A 19802-nucleotide genomic window follows, 5' to 3' on the forward strand; every position below is an offset into this window, starting at 1 on the left:
ACTCGATCAACACACCTTCCAGATGACCCAGCAGAATAAATTGTTCATGGGTGCCTTTTAGTTTTAGTAGCTCTTGTCAAGTTAAACTTTACCGCGGAAATTCCAATACAGCATATGGTGGATTTTAAAATGACGAGAAGAAAAACAAACGGTGAAATGTCACATTCAAATAAGCAAACAAGATCGCATTGAATTAAATATTACGACATCCTTTTTTAAGTCGAATTCTAAAACTAAACACATTTTGGTCGTGTCAACTTTTACAGTTATTTTGTTTTCCTGTGTGACAAGGTAACGTCGGAAGAAGTTCACGCTGAGTGGCATGGTGAGTTCAGTGTGTTACATTTTACATATGTAATTATTTACTTTCTCATTTATCTTGTTAACTTACACAACACTAGTCATTTAAATTGGGTTTGAGGGTGAAATTCCAGGATGAGGGTAAGTATCCAACAGCCACCTAAACTTAATTTCATGTTTAAACTTGTCAATGCATCTGTCCAACTGTTCAGTACTACTGTATTTTTATTATTTTGTTTTTATTTTTTTTTGCACAGCTTGCTGTTCTCTAAACATTGGAGATGAATGACAAAAATTACAGGAATTTGAGGCGATTCTTTTTCTTTTTTTAATGTAACCATTGCCAGGCTTTGGGATATTCTTAAAGGAAGGGGCCACTGATCTCAGAATTTCATCAGCAAGCTGTAACGCAAAAAGGCAATGAAAAAAAAAACATTTAAATGTTTGCACAACACCTGAATTTATGCAAGTCCACAAGATGGCGCCAGTCAGTCAAAGCGTTCACCAATCGTCCTCATTCAAGTTGTGTTGTTAATGTCGTGTTCAAACGACAGCGAATGAAGAAAACATTACAGTATTTCAACAGTTACATGTACAAAAGAAAATATGGCATGACACAGTGAATCGACACGAGATTTCCCACAGGAATCTTTTTTTTTATGTACTGCTGATCATGTAACTGTATTGTACATTGCTGGGTTACGATATGCCAAAAATAAAGTTTCGGTACATATCTTGGAAAATAGTTTGAATAATATATTATCATTCACTTCTGATTTCAAAACTAATTATCTTTCAATTTGTTGTGCATATGTAATAATGTGATGAGGGGACTGAGTAACCATTTGTATCGGCCTTCTGATTGTGGCCCATAACAAAAATGAGTGACGTGGAGCATATGTAGGGTCGAAAAGTTCCAGAAGTTTTCCATGGGAATCATTACTGGTACTCATGGAAATGAACGAGGAATTTACAAAACTGAAGGTTGGCTCTTAAAAAGGGAACTTTAATATATGTGGTTTTTTTTTTTTTTGAATGGTCCAGACTAAAACAAGCAGATTTCATTCTTGACAGTTTTTTTAATTTTTATTTTTTTATGACCCTCGCCTTGGTCATTTTTTTTATTTCATGTTGGTGCTATATTTCGAGGTGCAATCAAGATTTAAAGTAAAAATAAAAGGGCGCAATGAAGGTATTGTAATGCCCTCACATGTGGCCAAGGAGAGCTGTCTATTTCACGTGGATTGAAAACAAAATGTATCTATGCTTGAATGGGATGCTGTTTATATAGATCCATCTATTTTCTTTGCTGCTTATCCTCGCAAGGGTCACGGGGAGTGCTGGAGCCTATCCCAGCTGTTAACAGGCAGGAGGCAGGGTACACCCAGAACTGGTTGCCAGCCAACCACAGGGCACATGGAGACAAACAGTCGCACTCACAATCACACTTTGGGGCAATTTAGAGTGTCCAATTAATGTTGCATGTTTTTGGGATGTGAGAGGAAACTGGAGTGCTTGGAGAAAACCCACGCATGCACGGGGAGAACATGCAAACTCCACACAGGCGGGGTCGGGATCGAACCCGGGTTATCAGAACTATTTACCAGCTGATCCACCGTGCCGCCTCGTTTATATTCACTGAACCTTAATTCCCATGGAAATTTCCAATTTCCCTAACTGCAGCCCATGTAACTGTACAGCAATTGAACAGCCCTTATGGTAATGTAGTCTTAATTCAGCGTTTAGTCCGTGGTCGTTAGTTTGGCGACACAGTGCGGCTCCTCAGACAGCCGCAGGTGAGATACTTCATGGCGGTCATGCTGACGTGCATGAGTGGGCCCAGGTTGAAGAGCATGTGGTAGAAGGCATGAACCGACAGGCCGCCCGTCTCGTCGGCGTACTTGAGCGCCACGATGGGCGTGTACAACGGGTTGGTCAGGTTGCGGAATCGAGGGCTGCCGGCTTCGATCACCTTCTTGGTGCACTGGGAGAACGGCAGAGGTGGCAAAAGTACTCACACCTGTGTATTTAAGTGGAAGCACAGATGCTTGTGCAAAATAAGATTAAATTAAAGTCATTTACTTAAGTGCAGGTAAAAAAAAATATATATAGACACTGAAATGTACTTTAGTACCAAATTAAAACTTAATCATTCAGTATTTGCACTTCTCACTTCTCACCAAGAGAGCACGAAGGCGTAGTATCAAGGATGAACATGGTTGGGACTTACTCTGGCTATGTCGTCCGGCGTTTGTCCCAGTGTCTCGAAGATGTCCACAGAAGACGGCAGGTAGATGTTCTTGAAGTAGTGCACCGTGTCCGGGTCGGCTCCCGGGTACTCCTTCTGCCGCACGTCTTGAATCATCTTGGCCTCAAACTCCGTGTGGACTGGGCCAGGCTCAATCATCGACAACCTGAGGATAATTTAATTGTGTTTTTTATTATCTATTCAATCATTTTCTGAGACACTTATCCCCACAAGGGTCGCGGGAGTGCTGGTGCCTATCCCAGCTAACATCGGGCAGGAGGTGGGGTAAACCCTTGACTGCTTGCCAGCCCATCGCAGTAAATTATGCCGTCCAGCCATCCATCCATCTGGCCATTTTCTTTGCCGCTTATCCTCACTAGAGTCGCAGGAGTGCTGGAGCCTATCCCAGCTGTCATTGGACAGGAGGCGGGGTATACCCTGAACTGGTTGGCAGCCAATGGCAGGGCACATAGAGACAAGCAGTCACACTCACAATCACACCTAGGGGCAATTTAGTGTGTCCAGTTAATATCGCATGTTTTGGGGATGTGGGAGGAAACCGGATTACATGGAGAAAACCCACCCAGGCATGGGAAGAACATGCAAACTCCAGACAGCCAGGGCTGGGATTGAACTGAATCCTCAGAACTGTGAGGCCAACGCTTTACCAGCTGATCCCCCGTGCTGCTAAATTATGTCGTATCATTTTAAAAAGTGCATGCTTGGATCTGGAGAATGATATGATCCATGTTTAATTTTGACTTGATGTAGGAAAAATACAAAGATAGAAATAAAAAATGTAGGAAAAAAATTATGGGAAAAAATTAATATAGTTAAATACTAACAGCATTTTATAGCAAAATCTGTCTTTGCTCCTATATCAGTTACAAGCCTTTTTTTCTTTGAAATATGGAAATGTCATAACAGTACGCTTATTATAATGATTTTTTTTTTTTCATTTTTTCAAAATATTTTACATTCAGCATTACACATGAGCTTTATGTTTAATTGTCATTAGAATTATTGGAGGGGATCCTCAGAAAAACACCTCCTCGGGACCCCAAAATTTTGAGAATGTTAAATGACGCTCACGTGACATTAAACTTCAGGAGCTGCACAGCCAGACTCTCGCAAAAGCCCTCCATGGCAAACTTAGAAGCCGCGTAGATGTCATTGAAGACCACTCCTGTCAAGAAACACAAATATGTAGTGTATATATAACTATAACTGGTCTGAAAATTATAATATAATACTAGACATAATCTTTATCTGGCCTGCTTCTGTCTGCATGCAAGTGAGCGGCAGAACAATTTTGGTCTTCCATTAGATGAGATTAACGTGTTGCCATTCATACAACACAATCATTGACTAGTGTTTAACTTCACAGGCCGAGATTTCACGCAAAAATATTTGTTTGTAAAGTTAAACAAGATCATCACGATTCCCGCACAGCTTGGCTCAATAAAAGTGAGGAAAGACTATACACTAAAGTACAACTCCAGCAATACCTAAAGAAGGGCACGAGTCTACGTCTGTCATAAACATGCAGTATAAATGCGGTATTTTGGGAGGCGCCTACCTTGGAGTCCCATGACGCTGCTGACCACGATGATGTGCCCCCCTTTGCGTCTCTTCATGTCCGGCATCACCTCCTTGATCATTCGAATTACGCCGAAGAAGTTGGTCTCGAACACCTTCTTCATCTCCTCGATGGGAATGCTTTCCAGGGGGCCGACCAGACCGATGCCTGCGTTGTTGACTGGTCGGGGAAATGCAACAGGATTGTGCTTGCTAATAGTTTGGCAGATTAATTGCTGTGTCGTGTTTGTAACCAGTCAGCGAAGCTGTTGCAGCGTGGCGACGACTCACCAAGGACGTCGACGCGGCGATCCTTGATGCCGTCGATGCACTGTTTGACCGACGCGTCGCTGCACACGTCCAACACGGCCAGAGAGAGAGTTTTCCCGTACGTGTCCCCGGCAGCTTCCACCAGCTTGTCCTTGCGCTTCAGGTCTCGCATGGTAGCTATGACTGTGATTGGAGTAAACGAGGTGACAATAACAAGAGTGGTCAATTCGGGGTTCATCTTAGATTTATCTCTTTGGGAGATTCCTCCAAATTCAAAGACTTCAAACCATGATCGTGCTTGACAAAAATAAATCTCATCAGGCTTGACTTTTTTTCATAGCGAAGAACGAAAGTGTCTGCTACTGTAAGTACAAACTAAAAAATGCTGGAAATTAAAGGGGAAGTCCACCTGTTGAAAATAACAATGTATCAGATAGGTCATGTCATTGGTACTGTAACTTTAAAATAAAGATTTTCATCAGATATCATTTAAGGTTATGTTGAGGATATTTATATCGGCAATTTTGAATGTTCCCGGTCACTGACATTTAGGCGAGTCACATGACCTACGCGCGTAGACCTCCGAGTAGTAAGAGTCCGCGTCATTCCAATATTATTGACAGCCACAGGTTCAAATTGGTATGGAAGTATTCCTCCGTCTTTCCGATCAACTGCTACTTCTATTTCTTCATCAGATGAGGATAAATCAGAGAATTCGGCGCTGGACATAACTGTGGAGGAATGTAACCGAGCCTCAGTTTGAGCACGACACGTCACAGCCGTGCACGTTGGTCATGTGACTTGCCAAAATGGCGGCGCCCATGAAAATTCGTAATTCCCGATATAAATATCCTCAACACAACCTTAAATGATAGCTGATGAAAATCTTTATTTTAAAGTTAGAGTACCAATGAGATGACCTACCTGATACATTGTTATTTTCAATGAGTAGACTTCCCCTTTAAACATCTCTTATACTAGACAATTGCAATTGGAAAACATGCCAGTTGGTGACAGTATCAATATAGTACTGGTATGCCGATTCAACTACAACCCAGAGATGTACTAAAGTACAACAGTATAAACGAATGTTTAGTGTCTTATATAAGTGAAGCATGGGGGTGGCATCTGGAGCAGTGCGGGCGGTGGGTCGTAGTCAAGTTGGAGGCAATTATGAACAGTTCAAAACAGCAGTCTCTGTTGGCTCAAAATCTTCAAGTTTCTGCTTGAAAGCAGACAAATATCTTCTCGAATAGCTGAAATGTTTCCGTGGTTAATCAGAGGCACTTTAAATGCTCGCAAATGTGTGCATATTCTGATTTAATTAATGAAACAATTTAATTTGAACACCAATTCTGAACACATCAAAGTTTCATGTGTCTTATGAAACCAGTTGTTTGTGTTTAGTCCCCCTATTGCAAAGATTTATTTTTATTTTTGTAAAGGTTAGCTATAGCTACAGATCACATTAATGGTGGAAAAGGTTTTAAAATGATTTGATGGTCTATTTTTTCTTCTATCACAATCATTTGAAGAGGCTGTGTGGACTTTTTATAGACTCGTACACTCCTGTTAGCAGCAATTCTAATGCTAACACGATGTGCTCTGCCTGGTCTGCAAACGTACTACTAAAGCATCGAAGCAGCAAAGATTAAGCATCAGGCGCAGGTAGAGCGGGGCTATAAAAAGACCGTCGCTGCAAGTTCCGCCATGTCAAACTGAGTTTAGTAGCTCATACGCAATACACGAACCACGCACTGACTGTGTGTGGGTTTAAGGATTCCGGGCTTTATGTACATTCCTGCATTCTGACACAGGAATGAAGAAAAATAATAAAAACCATACAGTAAATAGTCAAAGTGATGATGTATTTATTGGTCGGTATTTGATGTTCAAGATACTGTAGCTCATGTGTGGCAAGTAGAACCTAAAGTAGCCTATGGAGACTCTCTGTGCTCATATTATAAGATCATATTATTAACGTTAGTGTTCCAGAAAAGCCCATCATAAAGTTGACCTAACAAGGACTTAATGTAGTTTTAGATTAGATACCATTATCTGTATTTCACGTTCAGATGTTTTTCTGTTGAATGAAAATTTCTGCGGCATCTGGTTAGAACATTGGCCTCACAGTTCCGTGGACCGGGGTTCAAATTCCTGTCCCGCCTGTGTGGAGTTTGTATGTTTTCCCCGTGTCTGCTTGGGTTTTCTCCGGGCACTCCGGTTTCCTCCCACATCCCAAAAACATCCAACATTAATTGGACACTCTAAATTGCCCATAGATGTGATTCTGAGTGCAAATGGTTGTTTGTCTCCGTGTGTCCTGCGATTGGCTGGCCACCTGTTCAGGGTGTACCCCACCTCCTGCCCGACGACAGCTGGGATAGGCTCAGGCACTGCCACGACCCTTGTGAGGATAAGCGGCTCAGAAAATAGATAGATGAATGAACGAATAGGTAACAATGCTACAGCTATAATCTACATAACCATGTGACCCATATAAGGCTCTTAAGTGCACCATTGTCATGATGAAAGTCTTTGTTGTGGCAAGTACTTATTAAGCAATTATTTAAAAAAATAACAACTAGATAACTGCCTCTATTATTTTTGTACGCTTATTTAGTACCAGAAAATAAAATGTTAGTTTTTACTAAGCTTACGCAGATACGGGGACAACATGGAAAACTCCAGGTTGGGATTTGAACGCCGTTGCTCATAACTGTGGGACAGACGCTCTAACCAGCCGTCCACCAGTGTAGGTTTACCTATTTTAAAATATTATTATTAATAATTAAAATTGTATTTTACAAATTATTTTTAGATGATTGATCATTTTAATACATGTAAATACACCCAAGTTAACTGAAAAACTAGTTTTCATCTCCAGTCCCTTCGTTTGGTAAAACCTCACAACTTTAAAAATTGATGTAGAAGCATTTCTTGGCTTTAAGGTGTAAATTCTAAAAACATTTTCCACTTTGTTATAACAGGGGATTATGTGTCAATTTTTTTTTTTAAGGCAAAACATTTCTCATCCCATTTTGGAAAACACACAGCCCAATATGGACGCAAGCCGCTTCAGTCAATGTTAAGGCCCCTAAAAGATAGCAACAACAATTCACCTACCGTGGTAGCGCTTTTGTTGGTCCTTGGCGAGCATCACGGCCATCCTGAGGCCAATGCCCGACGAGCACCCGGTGATCAGCACCACTTTTTGCCCGCCGCTTGCCATCTCTGTCCACAGAAGGCTAAGGTGAGATGAGCGGTCGCTCTAAGAGGATCAGAATCACATGGACAAGATGCGGATTAACCTCTGTGAGTCCTGCGGGTTATTACATTCAGTCTTTACAAACCCATTTTTTAAAGAAATGAAACGATGGAAATAGAAATATTCTGTTCCAGGGCAGAGTTTTTGTACTTTTTTTTCCCCCAAAAGGGACATAAGACAAAAAAAAACAAAAAAAAAACTTGTTTCTCATTGTGGGGGGCATGGTGGCACATCTGGAAAGTGTTGGCCTCCGGTTTCCTCCCACATCCAAAAACATGCAACATTAATTGGACACTCTAAATTGCTCCTAAGTGGGGATTGTGAGTGGGACTGTTGTCTGTCTCCATGTGCCCTGCGATTGGCTGGCACTCTACCTGCGCCTGATGCTGGTTCAGGGTGTACCCAGCCTCTGCCCGTTGACCACTGGGATATGCTCCAGCACTCTCGCGACCCTTGTGAGAATAAGCGGCTAAGAAAATTGATGTGTCATGAACCATCGGTGCGGGGCTGGACCCAAATGCAGGACTCAGAGATGTGGGCATGATGTTAGGCGTGGTTTATTCACGGAACAAGGTCATACACGGCGTAAGCAGTCCGAGAAGGCAGAGGCACAAAACGCTAAGCAAAGACAGGATCCAAAAACGTGAAGCGAGGTCCGATGACTAGGAGACAAACTAGGAAACATGAACTACGACTTGACGATGACTATGAAAACGAAACTAAGACAGGACTAAACTGTGGTGGCACAGAAACGCTGTGAGGAGGATAGCTCAACACTACACTATTCTCCGTGGTGGAGATTCCTACTCTCGCTGAATACAACTTACTAACTCAGGGCACAACGAACTGGCAAAACCGAATGACAAAACTTCAACTTAAATACTTGGTCTAATCACAGTGCCTCATGCAAAACAGCTGTGACTGTTGACAGGTGTCAGAGATGAGACCGCCCAAAGCGGTGGCCAGGCCAGGCCACTCTTGACCGTGGTTCATTCTTGCTCAAGACAGGATGGATGTTTCTCATTGTAATGAGAAACTAGTCCATTGCATGCGTGCATGTATAAAAGACCCTTATTCATTTCGGTTTCCATTTCTGTGTGACAATGACAATGCAGGAGTTAGTCCGGTTCTATGTTCATTTGGGACTTTATTATAAGGACATTGCTGTTTTACTTGCAAGTCGTCTGCTGATGTGCCCGGAAGGAAAGTGTAAATAAACTACTTACGGCTAGACGAATGCAGGAAGCTACCGCTAGCAGGTATATAAGCTACGACTCACAGGTCGACATATCTTGAAATGTTCTCATTGTAAAGAGAAACGTTCTCGTCATAATGAGGAAGTTACTTATTATAATGAGAAATGTACTCGTTACAATCAGAAACTTTCTCATTAGAATGAGAAACAAGTTCCCCTCTCCACCCCCCGCTATGTGCCTTTAGGAGCTCCGTAGGAATTAGCATCACACATGTGGAAAGATGGTGTACATTTTTAAAATGTCTCCACTCCACTAAAATGAGAATTGGAATTTTGTCATGGAAACTGTGGCAAATCCGATCTTTGGAAATTGAAAATGTTGACGATGGATGTGTAAGAGTCACCAAGATGCTCAGAATGAGTAAAAAAAATTTAAGTTGAGTAGTAGTTGGAATGGTTGGAATCGGGGAAGAAACATGGAATCATTACATAAAACCTTCCATCCATCCATTTTCTTTGCTGCTTATCCTCATAAGGGCCATGGGAGTGCTGGAGCCTATCCCAGCGTCAAGAGGCAGGAGGCGGGGTACACACTGAACTGGTTGACAGCCAATCGCAAGGCACATAGAGACAAAAAGCCGCACTCACAATCACACCTGGGGGCAATTTAGAGTCTCCAATGAATGTTGCATGTTTTTGGGATGTGGGAGGAAACCGGAGTGGCCGGAGAAAACCCACGCAAGCACAAGGAAAACATACAAACTCCACACAGGCATGCCGGGATTGAACCGAGTCCCCACAACTCTGCGCCACCGTCCCGCCTACATAAAACCTTCTGCACTGAAACAATTGAACTTCAATCCACCTACATCTGTTAATGTCACATTTTTACTACGTTTAGTGTTAGGGGACGACCCAAATTCCCCATTTCAGCTGGAAAAGTCTGCATTTACGAACACCGCATGCGTGCGTGCTATACACTTTAATCCCTGCTGCCTTGCTCATCCCCATAAACAAAAGTATACCTTCCTTCGAGCAAATGGGCTCATCCTGGACTTTTATTGGTGTCTTTTGACTAAATTAAGAGACTTTTATTACATTGCTTTTTTTGTGTGTGCGTGTGCAAAATGGCGTGGGCAAGGACAGACAGGAATCCGCAGCAGCATATTTTTATTAGTTGGGCAGCAGCTTTGTCCTGTCCTAGCATGCTTTGAAAAGAGAGAGAGAGAGAGAGATCAAGAGAGAGAGAGTGTTTATGGATGCACACGCAAGTGTATATGTGCAAACTAAACAGCACAAGTCTTCATTTGTAATTATGCATCTCTGTCCTGTTATTTTCCATACTTACTCTACAAGTGGGTGAATAAGACTAATGAAAAGTGTAATTTAGGGGGGGTCATTAAGAGGGAGAAGGGGGAGGGGGGTGGAGGGGAGGGAAAGTGAAGGAAAAGTAGTGCAGGGTGGGTGGGAAGAGTGAACTTGCAATAATTGGGGGGAGAATTTTTCTTCCTTCCCCGTCGTTTTCCTTTTTCGCTGTCCAGAATAAAGGCGCTTGGCGTCTCCGCTCGTTGCAAAATTGATCGCTTGAATCGATAAAAGCCTTCATGCTTGATTAATTAGGAGGAGCAGCTGGAAGGAAGGAAGACGTTGGACGAGGCAGGATGCGGCGGGTGGATGGACGGACGCTGGTCCTCTTCTTCACCGCCGTGCTTCATAGCTCAACGGCAGGTAGGAGGAAGACGTCTGTTTTGACAGAAATGCTTTTTTTTGGTTGAGGTTGGGGGGGGGCATTTTTCTTGCTTGTATAAAGTCATCAGGCAACACTTAAAAAAGTTCCAACAGTGGTATCGCAACTGACGAGCGTGTCGTATTTCGGTCATTTATATGTGTTGACTTATGATTTTAAAAACTTGTTACAAGCGTTAGATGATGGCAGTTAACTTCACATATAATTGGCAGAATTCTTCATAAAAGAGGCTTCAAGCTGTTTAATAACACTCCTAGTTGAAGTTTACTCTCAAACGAAATATACATCCGTTTTCCAAGCCACTTATCCTCACAAGGGTTGTGGGAGTGCTGGAGGCTTTTCCAGCTAACTTTGGACTACAACCTAAAGTGGTCAGGAGTCACTCACAGGGCACATATCGACACCATCACTGAGCGGGAATTGATCCCACACCATAGTCAAGCATGTGTACCGCTACACTGTCAGCGACTTTTAAAACCCAAAATGAAACAGAAATCCATTTAACCAAACCACATTAACGTTGCCGTAATTTCCACTAACCTCATAGACGGGCTAATAAAACTAGCGTCATTACAGAAGTTCGTAACCTTTAAATGTTTGAATGCAAATGGTATCAACACATGCAGAGAGACAATACTCAGAGGCATACGATATATTCTTTGTCCTCTGCAAAAAGCAGCTAATGTTACTGCACCTGAGTGACGACAGTCTTCTTCTGGGTTTCATCATCAAAGGTACATCGAATGGTTGTACGTGTTGTAGTACCCTCTGGTGGCCATGGTGCAGACACCTGGAGTAGCTGCACAATAAATTCAAACATGATCAGTTTAAGTCTTTAATTTCTATTTCATTTCGTTATTACTACATGTTTAAACAAAGTGCAGTACTGTTACATGTTACAAAATATTTTTCGGGTCTTTTTACCTGGGGTGTAACAGATTAATAGCATTTCAGTTTATTTCAATGAGGTAAGATGATTTGAAAAATTTTTTGACATACAAGTGTGTTCATGGAATAAAATTAATTAATTAAGTCAATTACTGTATTTTAAAAATCTAAGACTTTTTTTTTAAACCTACATATCTGAAGAGTTGTACATTTTGGGAAATGTGTATTGTCTAGAAAAAGCAGTATAGTTTTGAAAAAAATATATATTTTCGATAAGTTCCATATGTTCGACATGTCATACAGTGCTGTGAAAATGTATTTGCCCTCCCCTCAAAATTATTTCTTTTAGTTTCCCTAAATTAGACAATCATTCATTCATTCATTTTCCATACTAGTCATCCTCACATGGGTATTGGAGCCGATAACAGCAACTGTGTCTCTGAACGAGATCCTGAACTGGATGCCAGCCAGTCTCAGGGCACATCAAAACAAACAACAACATTCACAATCACATTCGCACCTACGGGCAACGTAAAGTCTTCAATTAACCTAACGTACACGTTTTAGGGATGTGGGAGGAGGATGTGAAAAGCTGATTCTGATTCTAAGGACAGAGTTAGCACTTCCACCCAGATGGACACCTTGTCAAACGATCCCTCCCTGGAATCTTATGCACAGAGGTGCTCATTATGATGTTCCAAGTACATGTACAAATGTCATTGTCTTGTTTTAATGACCTTCGAAGAGCAAAAATGACCCACTTGTTGCTAGGCAGGGTTCATGGTTCTAAATACGAACAGCCCTTGGGTCAGTGGACAAATGTTTCTATCACCGTTTGTGTCACGTGTTTCTAGGTAGATTTCATGTTATCCGACCATGACTGCCCCATTACGCTGAAGAAAGAAAAAAAATCCACTTGCTACTAGCTAGGATTTAAGTGCTTGAAAATTAGCTGCATCACAGGCAGATTTTTCACTGGCCACTACCAATGGCAATGGCCTCCTGTTGCTCGGCAGATTTCATTGTGTTCAAACAGACCAAGCCAATGGACCAATGAAACACATTTCCACCTGTTGCTAAGAAGATATCAAAGTGCTTGAATCGCAACAACCCGTAGAGCAACAAAATCATTTTGCCACTTGTTCCAAGGCAGAGCTCATCGGGTTCAAACCTTAACTGCCCCTTTGGGGAATGTAAAAAATGTCCTCGTGGGGCTGTGTCATAACTGCCCCATCGACCAACAAAACAAACTGCCGTGTGTCACTTGTTGCCAGGTAAAGCGATACATATTCAATTTCATGAATGTAGACAAAATTTTATACAGAAAGATAAAAATTTGTTCCGTTTGTTTGGGTCATCCCCCCAAATGCAGAATGGACCCTAAACACATTAAGCTAGCTAAAAGACACACACACACACATAGTCTGGCTGATGTTATTTTTGTGTCTTATTATTATTATCAATATTGGTGTTATTGTCATTGTGGAGCTCTGAACAGTCACTGCGCAATTCCTAGACACGCCATCTATGTGTTTGAACTTGTTCTTCCATACCTGCTTACTCTGAGCTCCTCGCTGCCCATTTCAACCCGGATCGCCGCTTCAGAATATGCTCAACTGTGTGGCTGCAGCACATTTCTTATTGGTCTTAGTGTTGTTATACTCAAATTAAATTTGGCTTATCGGTGATGTGTTTCAGGCTCTGTGCATTCATTCAGAATCCCGAAAGTAGTCCATTTTAGCTGTACTTGATGAATTTTTCTGTTGTACAGGATCAAAGTAGGAGCCTGAGGGACTTTTGCACTCATAAAGACAATAAGTCTGATTTTTGGACCGACTCTGTCCTTTCTTGACCAAGCATGTAAGACACCACACAATCTTAAATTTGAACAATATCTTACAAGATTGTTCTGCCGTCTGATGTGTTTTCAGAGTGAATTCATCCCAATTTTAGGAACCAAAACAGGTTGTGGCTACAAATTGTAAATTGTAACACCAAAAGTGTGGCTTTACTGAAAAAAAAAAAAAAAAAAAAAAAAAAAAAACGCAAACCAAATTTGTCATTAGGTCGAATGCACAGGGGCTCAAACCTAACTGCCCCACAAGCCTATGAGAAATTTTCCGCTTGTTGCTTGGCAGAGTTTAAAGGGCTCACACAAGGGAGGGCGCAAACCTGATAGGAACGCTTGCACCTGGGCAGCATGTCCTCATAAAACTACAATTCCACCTGTCAATCATGACAGAATGAAAGAATAAGAATGAACTCGAGTTTATCGGATGTAAAAAAAAATATGCGTGCGACCGCTCAAATGCGGCCTGGGGTCTTAGATTGCTGACTTGTAGCCGCGAGCAAGAACTCGCTTAAGTACCGTATTTTCACGAATTTAAGGCGCAGCATATTAAAAGGCTCAGTCTGAGTTATGGGTGCTGTTTTTGTTGTTTTCATATTTGATATACATAAGGTGAACCATATTATTGGCACAAATAATTAATTGAGACAAAACATGCAGTAGAAACACAATTTACATCATGAATTTGCTTAGGGCTTCGGGAGCGCCTCACAACATGCTTTGCGGTATTAAGGATGTAAATAGTAGTGCATGTTTTCCGCCAATTATTTCTTCAGTCATCTTTTTATGATTTGCTAGTTATGCTATTCTGTTTGCTGCGGTGTGCTAATTTTAGTTTTGATATGACCCCAAGTTCTTCTGCTTCCAAAAATAAAAGTGCAATTGTTCCTTACTGTGTCATGAGCGCCACCAAATGGTAGCATGCATCCTTACACATATGCTAGCGTGCATGATGGATGATATCCATGTAACCAGTGTTTGGTGGTACTGTGGTTTATTGAATTATTCACACAACATTTATAGATTTTGGAACTTGGTGCACAGTAAGTAAGGTGTACCGTATTATAAGGCACTGTCCATTTTGGAGAAAGATTAAGACTTTGAAGTGTGCCTTATGGTTGTGGAAGTACGAGTTTTTTTCAGTCACTGCTTGTGTAGTTCGTGGTATACATTCCTGACTTTGGTTGTGGGCGGTGTGCTTTTGATTCCTGCTCAGAGATGTTTATACAATTTGAGTCTGTAGGAATGGATTGACTTTTTGTGTGGGGTGGGTTTAAAAGGTTAACACAATAACATAAAAAAAACCATCCATCCATTTTCTTTAGCCGCTTATCCTCACGAGGGTCACAGGGAGTGCTGGAGCCTATCCCAGCTGTCAACGGGCAGGAGGTGGGGTACACCCTGAAGTGGTTGCCAGCGAATCACAGGGCACAGAGACAAACAGTCGCACTCGCGATCACGCCTCGGGGCAATTTAGATTGTCCAATTAATGTTGCATGTTTTTGTGATGTGGGAAGAAACCGCAGTGCCCGGAGTAAACCCACGAAGGCACGGGGAGAACATGCAAACTCCACACATGATTGAACCTGGGTCCTCAGAACTGTGATGCCAACGCTTTACCAGCTGATCCACCGTGTTGCCTAATACCAAAAAAATATTTGTGAAAACCCGTAAAGCATTAAGGCAGTTTTTACATGAAGTGATGTGTGGATACATTGAGGATTAATTTTTTCTCCTGGCACGAGGCTGTAAAGATTGAGCTATAGAGTTAAACTAAAAACACCCAACAAGGTTTCACATTTAATTTTCAAGATTGCCATGCTTGTGTGCTTGGTGCATTTGGTGTCAAAATTTTGGGTGGCAGGCCCAGGCCAGGGCTAAGGTCTCAGGGCTCAAGATTCCGGATTCAGGGTTCAGAGGTCAGGGGACAGAGCTCAGGGCTCTGGCTGGCTGCTCTCTGGCCAAACCAATATCTGGCTTTATCTGACTTCAGTCCCATTTGAGGAGCACATGAAGTACTCCTCCACTTCCCCCCAAAAGTGTAAAACAACACAGTGAAAGCATTAACTTAAAAACGACATTGGGACAACCTAGTATTTAGTCTTTTGTTGTTGCTAAAAATAATTTGAGTTCCAAAAGGGTGGCGCCGGGGGGAAAAAAAAAATGAAAACTTGCGAACCACTGCGCTAAACAATGTGAAAATGACTTTGCTCATTTTGTTTGTTTTCTAGCAGAAATTAAAGTGCTAGAAACTGAAACATAGTTGCTAAAGGACTCGGAAAAGATGCTGAGTTGATAAGAAGATGCCATGCTCTTTTAAAATCTAGCTTTATATAGACAGTATATATATATATATTATATCTATATAAATAAATGGCCCTGACCAATTCTAATTACTTGACAAAGTGGAATAATTGTCTAAACCTATAGAGCCCAGCTATGCACTTTTATGCAGTTTTCAACCACATTTGAAGATAATAATGGTAATAACAGATAATAATAATAATAATAAATGAGCTGCGATTGGCTGGCAAGAAGATAGCTGAGTCTCCAGCATTCCCACGATCCACATGTGGATAAAAATAAATAAATAAATACATTGAAAAAATACAATTAGTAACAATAGTAAAAAGTTACATGTAAAGAATTAAACAGTTTGTGCATCATAATTTCATGTTTAAGTTCAATGGACATTGTGCTGCTCCTTCTGGTTTGCATGTCTTTGCTTCCAGAGGCCAGTCCGATACATACATATATTGTGTTGCCACACAATTTGTGTTGAAATTGAAGTTTTGTAAGCCCACCTGTGGCATTTTGCACGGTGTTTTAGCATTGATGTTACTTGACTTTAATAGTTTGGGTACATTCTATTTGTTTTATGTTTAGTTTGACAGTACACCCCACTGGGACTGGAAATACACAGCTTGACACAGGCACACTTGGGATCTTTTTAAAGAACTGGTCTTGTGCTGCCAAACCACAGATTTTATTTATTACTTTTTTGGTGACGTTCGCCGCCACCATGTAAGGCTCGTAACTTGAATTTTTGCTCACAGGGTATGAAGCGACGACTTGGATCTTGAAAAATTCACAAGTCGGATCGCTGGTAAATTGAGGGACCACTGTGCAAGAAACATACTGGCGCACAGTGGACAGTGTGACGTCGGAGGAATGCGGCTCCTCGCTCTTTGTTCTCGACGTGACGCATTACAGAGTGAGGCGCACGTTTAACCCCGCTGATTCGCAAACATGTTGACTTGCCTTTGATACCGTCGCGAGGCCTGGGATCAACGGTTATTACACTGATGCTAATGCTAATGAGCCGTCCACTTTATCGAGTGCGTGTGCGTGCGTGCGTGCGTGCGTGTGTTTATGGAGGGGGGGGGGGGGGGGTGACACAGCAGGAGAGATTCTTCACTGTGTTTGAGCCAAGAGGAAATGAAACACGTTTCCTCATTCTAGTTTTCTCCTTAGCAGTTCTTTTTTGTTTTATTTTTTGGGGCGATGCTTTTACCATATTTAGCGATTTAACAGTATGTAATGACAACAGGCGGCACGGTGGATCAGCTGGAAAGCATTGGCCTCACAGTTCTGAGGTTCAATCATGCATGCATGTTCTTCCGTGCCTGCGTGGGTTTTCTCCGGGTACTCCGGTTTCCTCCCGCATCCCAAAAACATGAAACATTAATTGGACACTCTATATTGCCCCTAAATGTGATTATGATTGTGAGTGTGGCTGTTTATCTCGATGTGCCCTGCGATTAGCTGGCAACCAGTTCAGGGTGTACCCCACCTCCTGACCGTTGACCGCTCGGAAAGCCTCCAGCACTCCACACGACCCTTGTGAGGATAAGCAGCTAAGAAAATGGATGGATGTAATAACAACAACAAATACTTTTTTCTTTCGATTTTCTTCTTTTTATCTAAAGAATTGAGAAGCGTCTTTTTTAAAAACATAAATTCAAGATTTTTTTTTTCCAAAATCCCCCAAAACGCAGTTTTTCATTTTTCAGACCCCCCCCAGACTTTAAAATAAACGATAAAATAATACATTGATGTATGAGTTAATTTAATTTATGAGCTTTTTCAATTCATTTTTGTAATAATATATTTCAATACCAGGTTACCTTATGTTATATTTTTCAGATTAGGGGTCATTTTTTTAAATAAAAACTGTCAATTAAAATCCAATGTAATGGTGATTTCTGTTATTTTTACATATGAAAACTGTTTTAAATCCAGTTATTTTTGTTGTTTTTTCTGATGAAAGCTAGTTTATTTTTGTCCCATCCCCCTTTTAAATCTGAACTCATTCCTGTTCTTTCCCCTCTCATGTCGTACATCACCCCCGCCTCCTGCCCTGAATCAAATTGCAAATAAAAGCCATTGTAAAAATGCTTTGTTGTTGTTGTTTGTCTAGGCTCTTTGGACATGGTCATCAAGTCCAACGTGTCAGACACGCAATGAGTGCTTTGTGTCGTGAAGTGGGACACCGCCCCTAAATTTTATGACATTCTTTGCCTGAAGTCCTGCGATGACACACTAATGACAAACACACAAAACAACAAACACACGCACTGACCACTGCTAAACACAGTGGCACACATCTGCTTTTCAGATAGTTGTTTGTTTCCCGTTAGATGAGATTTGTAGGTGTACACAAGTTTTGGGACACGTGACGGAAGCCAAAAGAAGTCAACTCCAGAGGGTTTGGAATGAGTGACGGATCGCTGACTTTTATCCTCTTGCAGCTGCTCCTCAGGCAGTGCAGGTGCAAGTCTACTGGGTGGGTGTGCGTGCGTGTATATCTGCTGCCGCTCTGATTCTCTATGGTAGCACAGGGTTGTGACCGGCTTTATTGAAATATGTGCGTTATTCTTTTGTTGGAAAGATGGCTTCTTTTCATCTGACAGGTATTTTTCTCCAGATATTGGTTTGAAATGCAGTGCATTCAGGGGTGCACTGGGACAAAACAAAAAAACAAACAAACAATACTAGCATTTCTGATGCATCAGAATTAGCATAGCACAACCAATTAGTAGTACACGCATGTGTTCCCTGAAGGAGTGTACCACTATTATCCCAAACACACCTGTAATTATTCTGGTGAAGTGTATACTATATGTGGATTATGTATATGTAGTTTCTTGCATCTCTTCACAACTAATACCGCAAAAGCATGGCTGAACTTGAATGGAAGTGAGCAAGTTACTATTATTATAGGCAGACCTGAAAAGGTGTGTGCAAGCAAACATGGCTCAGCTAAAGCGGCACTCCCGCAACCCTCGTGAGGATAAGCGGCTCAGAAAATGGATGGAAGGAAGGATGGATTACAGTCATTACTGCACGCCTAAGTCACTGTCCGTGTCATGGCTTGTCCTGGCTGTGTCAAATGTTTGTCGTCACCTTTGACAGAAAAACAGGAACAGCACCCCCGCCCCTATTGCTATTGTTTTGATTTTCTCTTGTAAACAAAGAAATAGCATTTTTTTTTTTTTTTTTTTTTCAGAATAAAAGCTTGATATATATATAGTGAGATCCCCCCCCCCTTTTTTTTAATCGAAAATAACAAGAAATGTCACCTTCCAAAATTTTGGGGGGGTAAAAAGTTGAGTTAGTTATTATTATTTTTTGTCTTTAACTTTCTCCAAACCACCAAAAAGTATATATATATATATATATATATATATATATATATATATATATATATATATATATATTTATTTATTTATTTAATTTTTTGGGGGGGGGGCTAAAGCCTATAATTTGAAAAAGTTTGTTTCTCATATATATCCATCGATCAATCCATTTTCTCAGCTGCTTATCCTCACAAGGGTCGCGGGAGTGCTGGAGCCTATCCCAGCTCTCTTGGGGGAAGATTGTGAGTGTGAATGTTGTCTGTCTCCATGTGCCCTGCGATTGGCTGGCGACCAGTTCAGGGTGTACCTCGCCTTTCACATGATGCTAGCTGGGAAAGGCTCCAGCACGCCTGAGACCCTTCTGAGGAAAAGTGGAATGGAAGATGAATGAATATATACACGTATATTTCCATTAATATTTATTTTGGCACAACTAGTTTGTCCTAGCCTAGTTTTCAGAGAATAATCAGACAAACATATCAACACAGGTTTTACAGCCAGTAAAGTAACAACAAAAGACAATTAAACAGTTACAGCATAATGAAAGTATTACAAACATGCACACACACAAAAACAATACATCTGGCAGAATTTAACAAGACAATGTGTGTGTGTGCGTGTGAGTGAGCGAGCTTTACCCAATGCTTGCAAATTACGCGTGATGATCCACACCAGTCAAGACACGTCCGCCGGTTATTTGTTCCCCTCTCATGATTTTCAATGAAGTGTACATGTCGCTCATTTCTGCTCCAGCTTTGTCCAACAATTCTTTTTTGTTTCCTGTGCGATTCAGAGTTTCATTGCATTTGTTTATTTGGTG

The 19802-nt window shown here is 41.4% G+C and overlaps 2 protein-coding genes across 6 annotated transcripts in view; one reads left to right on the forward strand and one right to left on the reverse strand.

Moving 5' to 3' along the window:
* Window positions 1-3: 3 nt before the first annotated feature.
* LOC133505572 (collagen alpha-1(XI) chain-like) overlaps window positions 4-19802 on the forward strand; it is a 49043-nt gene continuing 29244 nt past the window's right edge. For 2 of the 4 annotated variants that reach the window (XM_061828712.1, XM_061828710.1), the window contains exon 1: window positions 17899-18129. Coding sequence is in view for 1 of the 4 variants with exons in the window: in XM_061828709.1 (XP_061684693.1) it covers window positions 10521-10587 (67 nt within the window). In the remaining 3 variants the exon portion in view is untranslated. Of the gene's footprint in view, window positions 152-266; window positions 326-10479; window positions 10588-12646; window positions 12769-17898; window positions 18130-19802 lie in introns of those variants that run through there. The other 2 variants (XM_061828709.1, XM_061828713.1) reach the window with 2 other exon arrangements.
* Window positions 943-19750, reverse strand: LOC133505575 (retinol dehydrogenase 8-like). 2 transcript variants are annotated; one of them, XM_061828727.1, is made up of 8 exons: window positions 19621-19750; window positions 11301-11405; window positions 7523-7667; window positions 4418-4579; window positions 4128-4307; window positions 3641-3734; window positions 2531-2714; window positions 943-2284 (listed from the first exon to the last, which is right to left on the reverse strand). In XM_061828727.1, the coding sequence occupies exons 3-8, from the start codon at window positions 7626-7628 to the stop codon at window positions 2057-2059; spliced, it is 954 nt and encodes a 317-aa protein (XP_061684711.1). In that variant the 5' UTR covers window positions 7629-7667; window positions 11301-11405; window positions 19621-19750; the 3' UTR covers window positions 943-2056. The 2 variants fall into 2 exon arrangements, with proteins under 2 accessions (XP_061684711.1, XP_061684710.1); XM_061828726.1 differs by lacking the exons at window positions 11301-11405; window positions 19621-19750 and adding an exon at window positions 8039-8603.

This window comes from Syngnathoides biaculeatus, chromosome 9 (genome assembly GCF_019802595.1).
Source record: "Syngnathoides biaculeatus isolate LvHL_M chromosome 9, ASM1980259v1, whole genome shotgun sequence".
NCBI lineage: Eukaryota > Metazoa > Chordata > Actinopteri > Syngnathiformes > Syngnathidae > Syngnathoides > Syngnathoides biaculeatus.

Coding starts and splice junctions, on each gene's coding strand:
- LOC133505575 (XM_061828726.1), bottom strand. CDS start 8,206: ATGCCCACATCTCTGAGTCCTGCATTTGGGTCCAGCCCCGCACCGATG. Junction 4,580..7,522: donor CCAACAAAAGCGCTACCACG/GTAGGTGAATTG, acceptor CTCCAATCACAG/TCATAGCTACCATGCGAGAC. Junction 4,308..4,417: donor TCGCCGCGTCGACGTCCTTG/GTGAGTCGTCGC, acceptor TTCCCCGACCAG/TCAACAACGCAGGCATCGGT.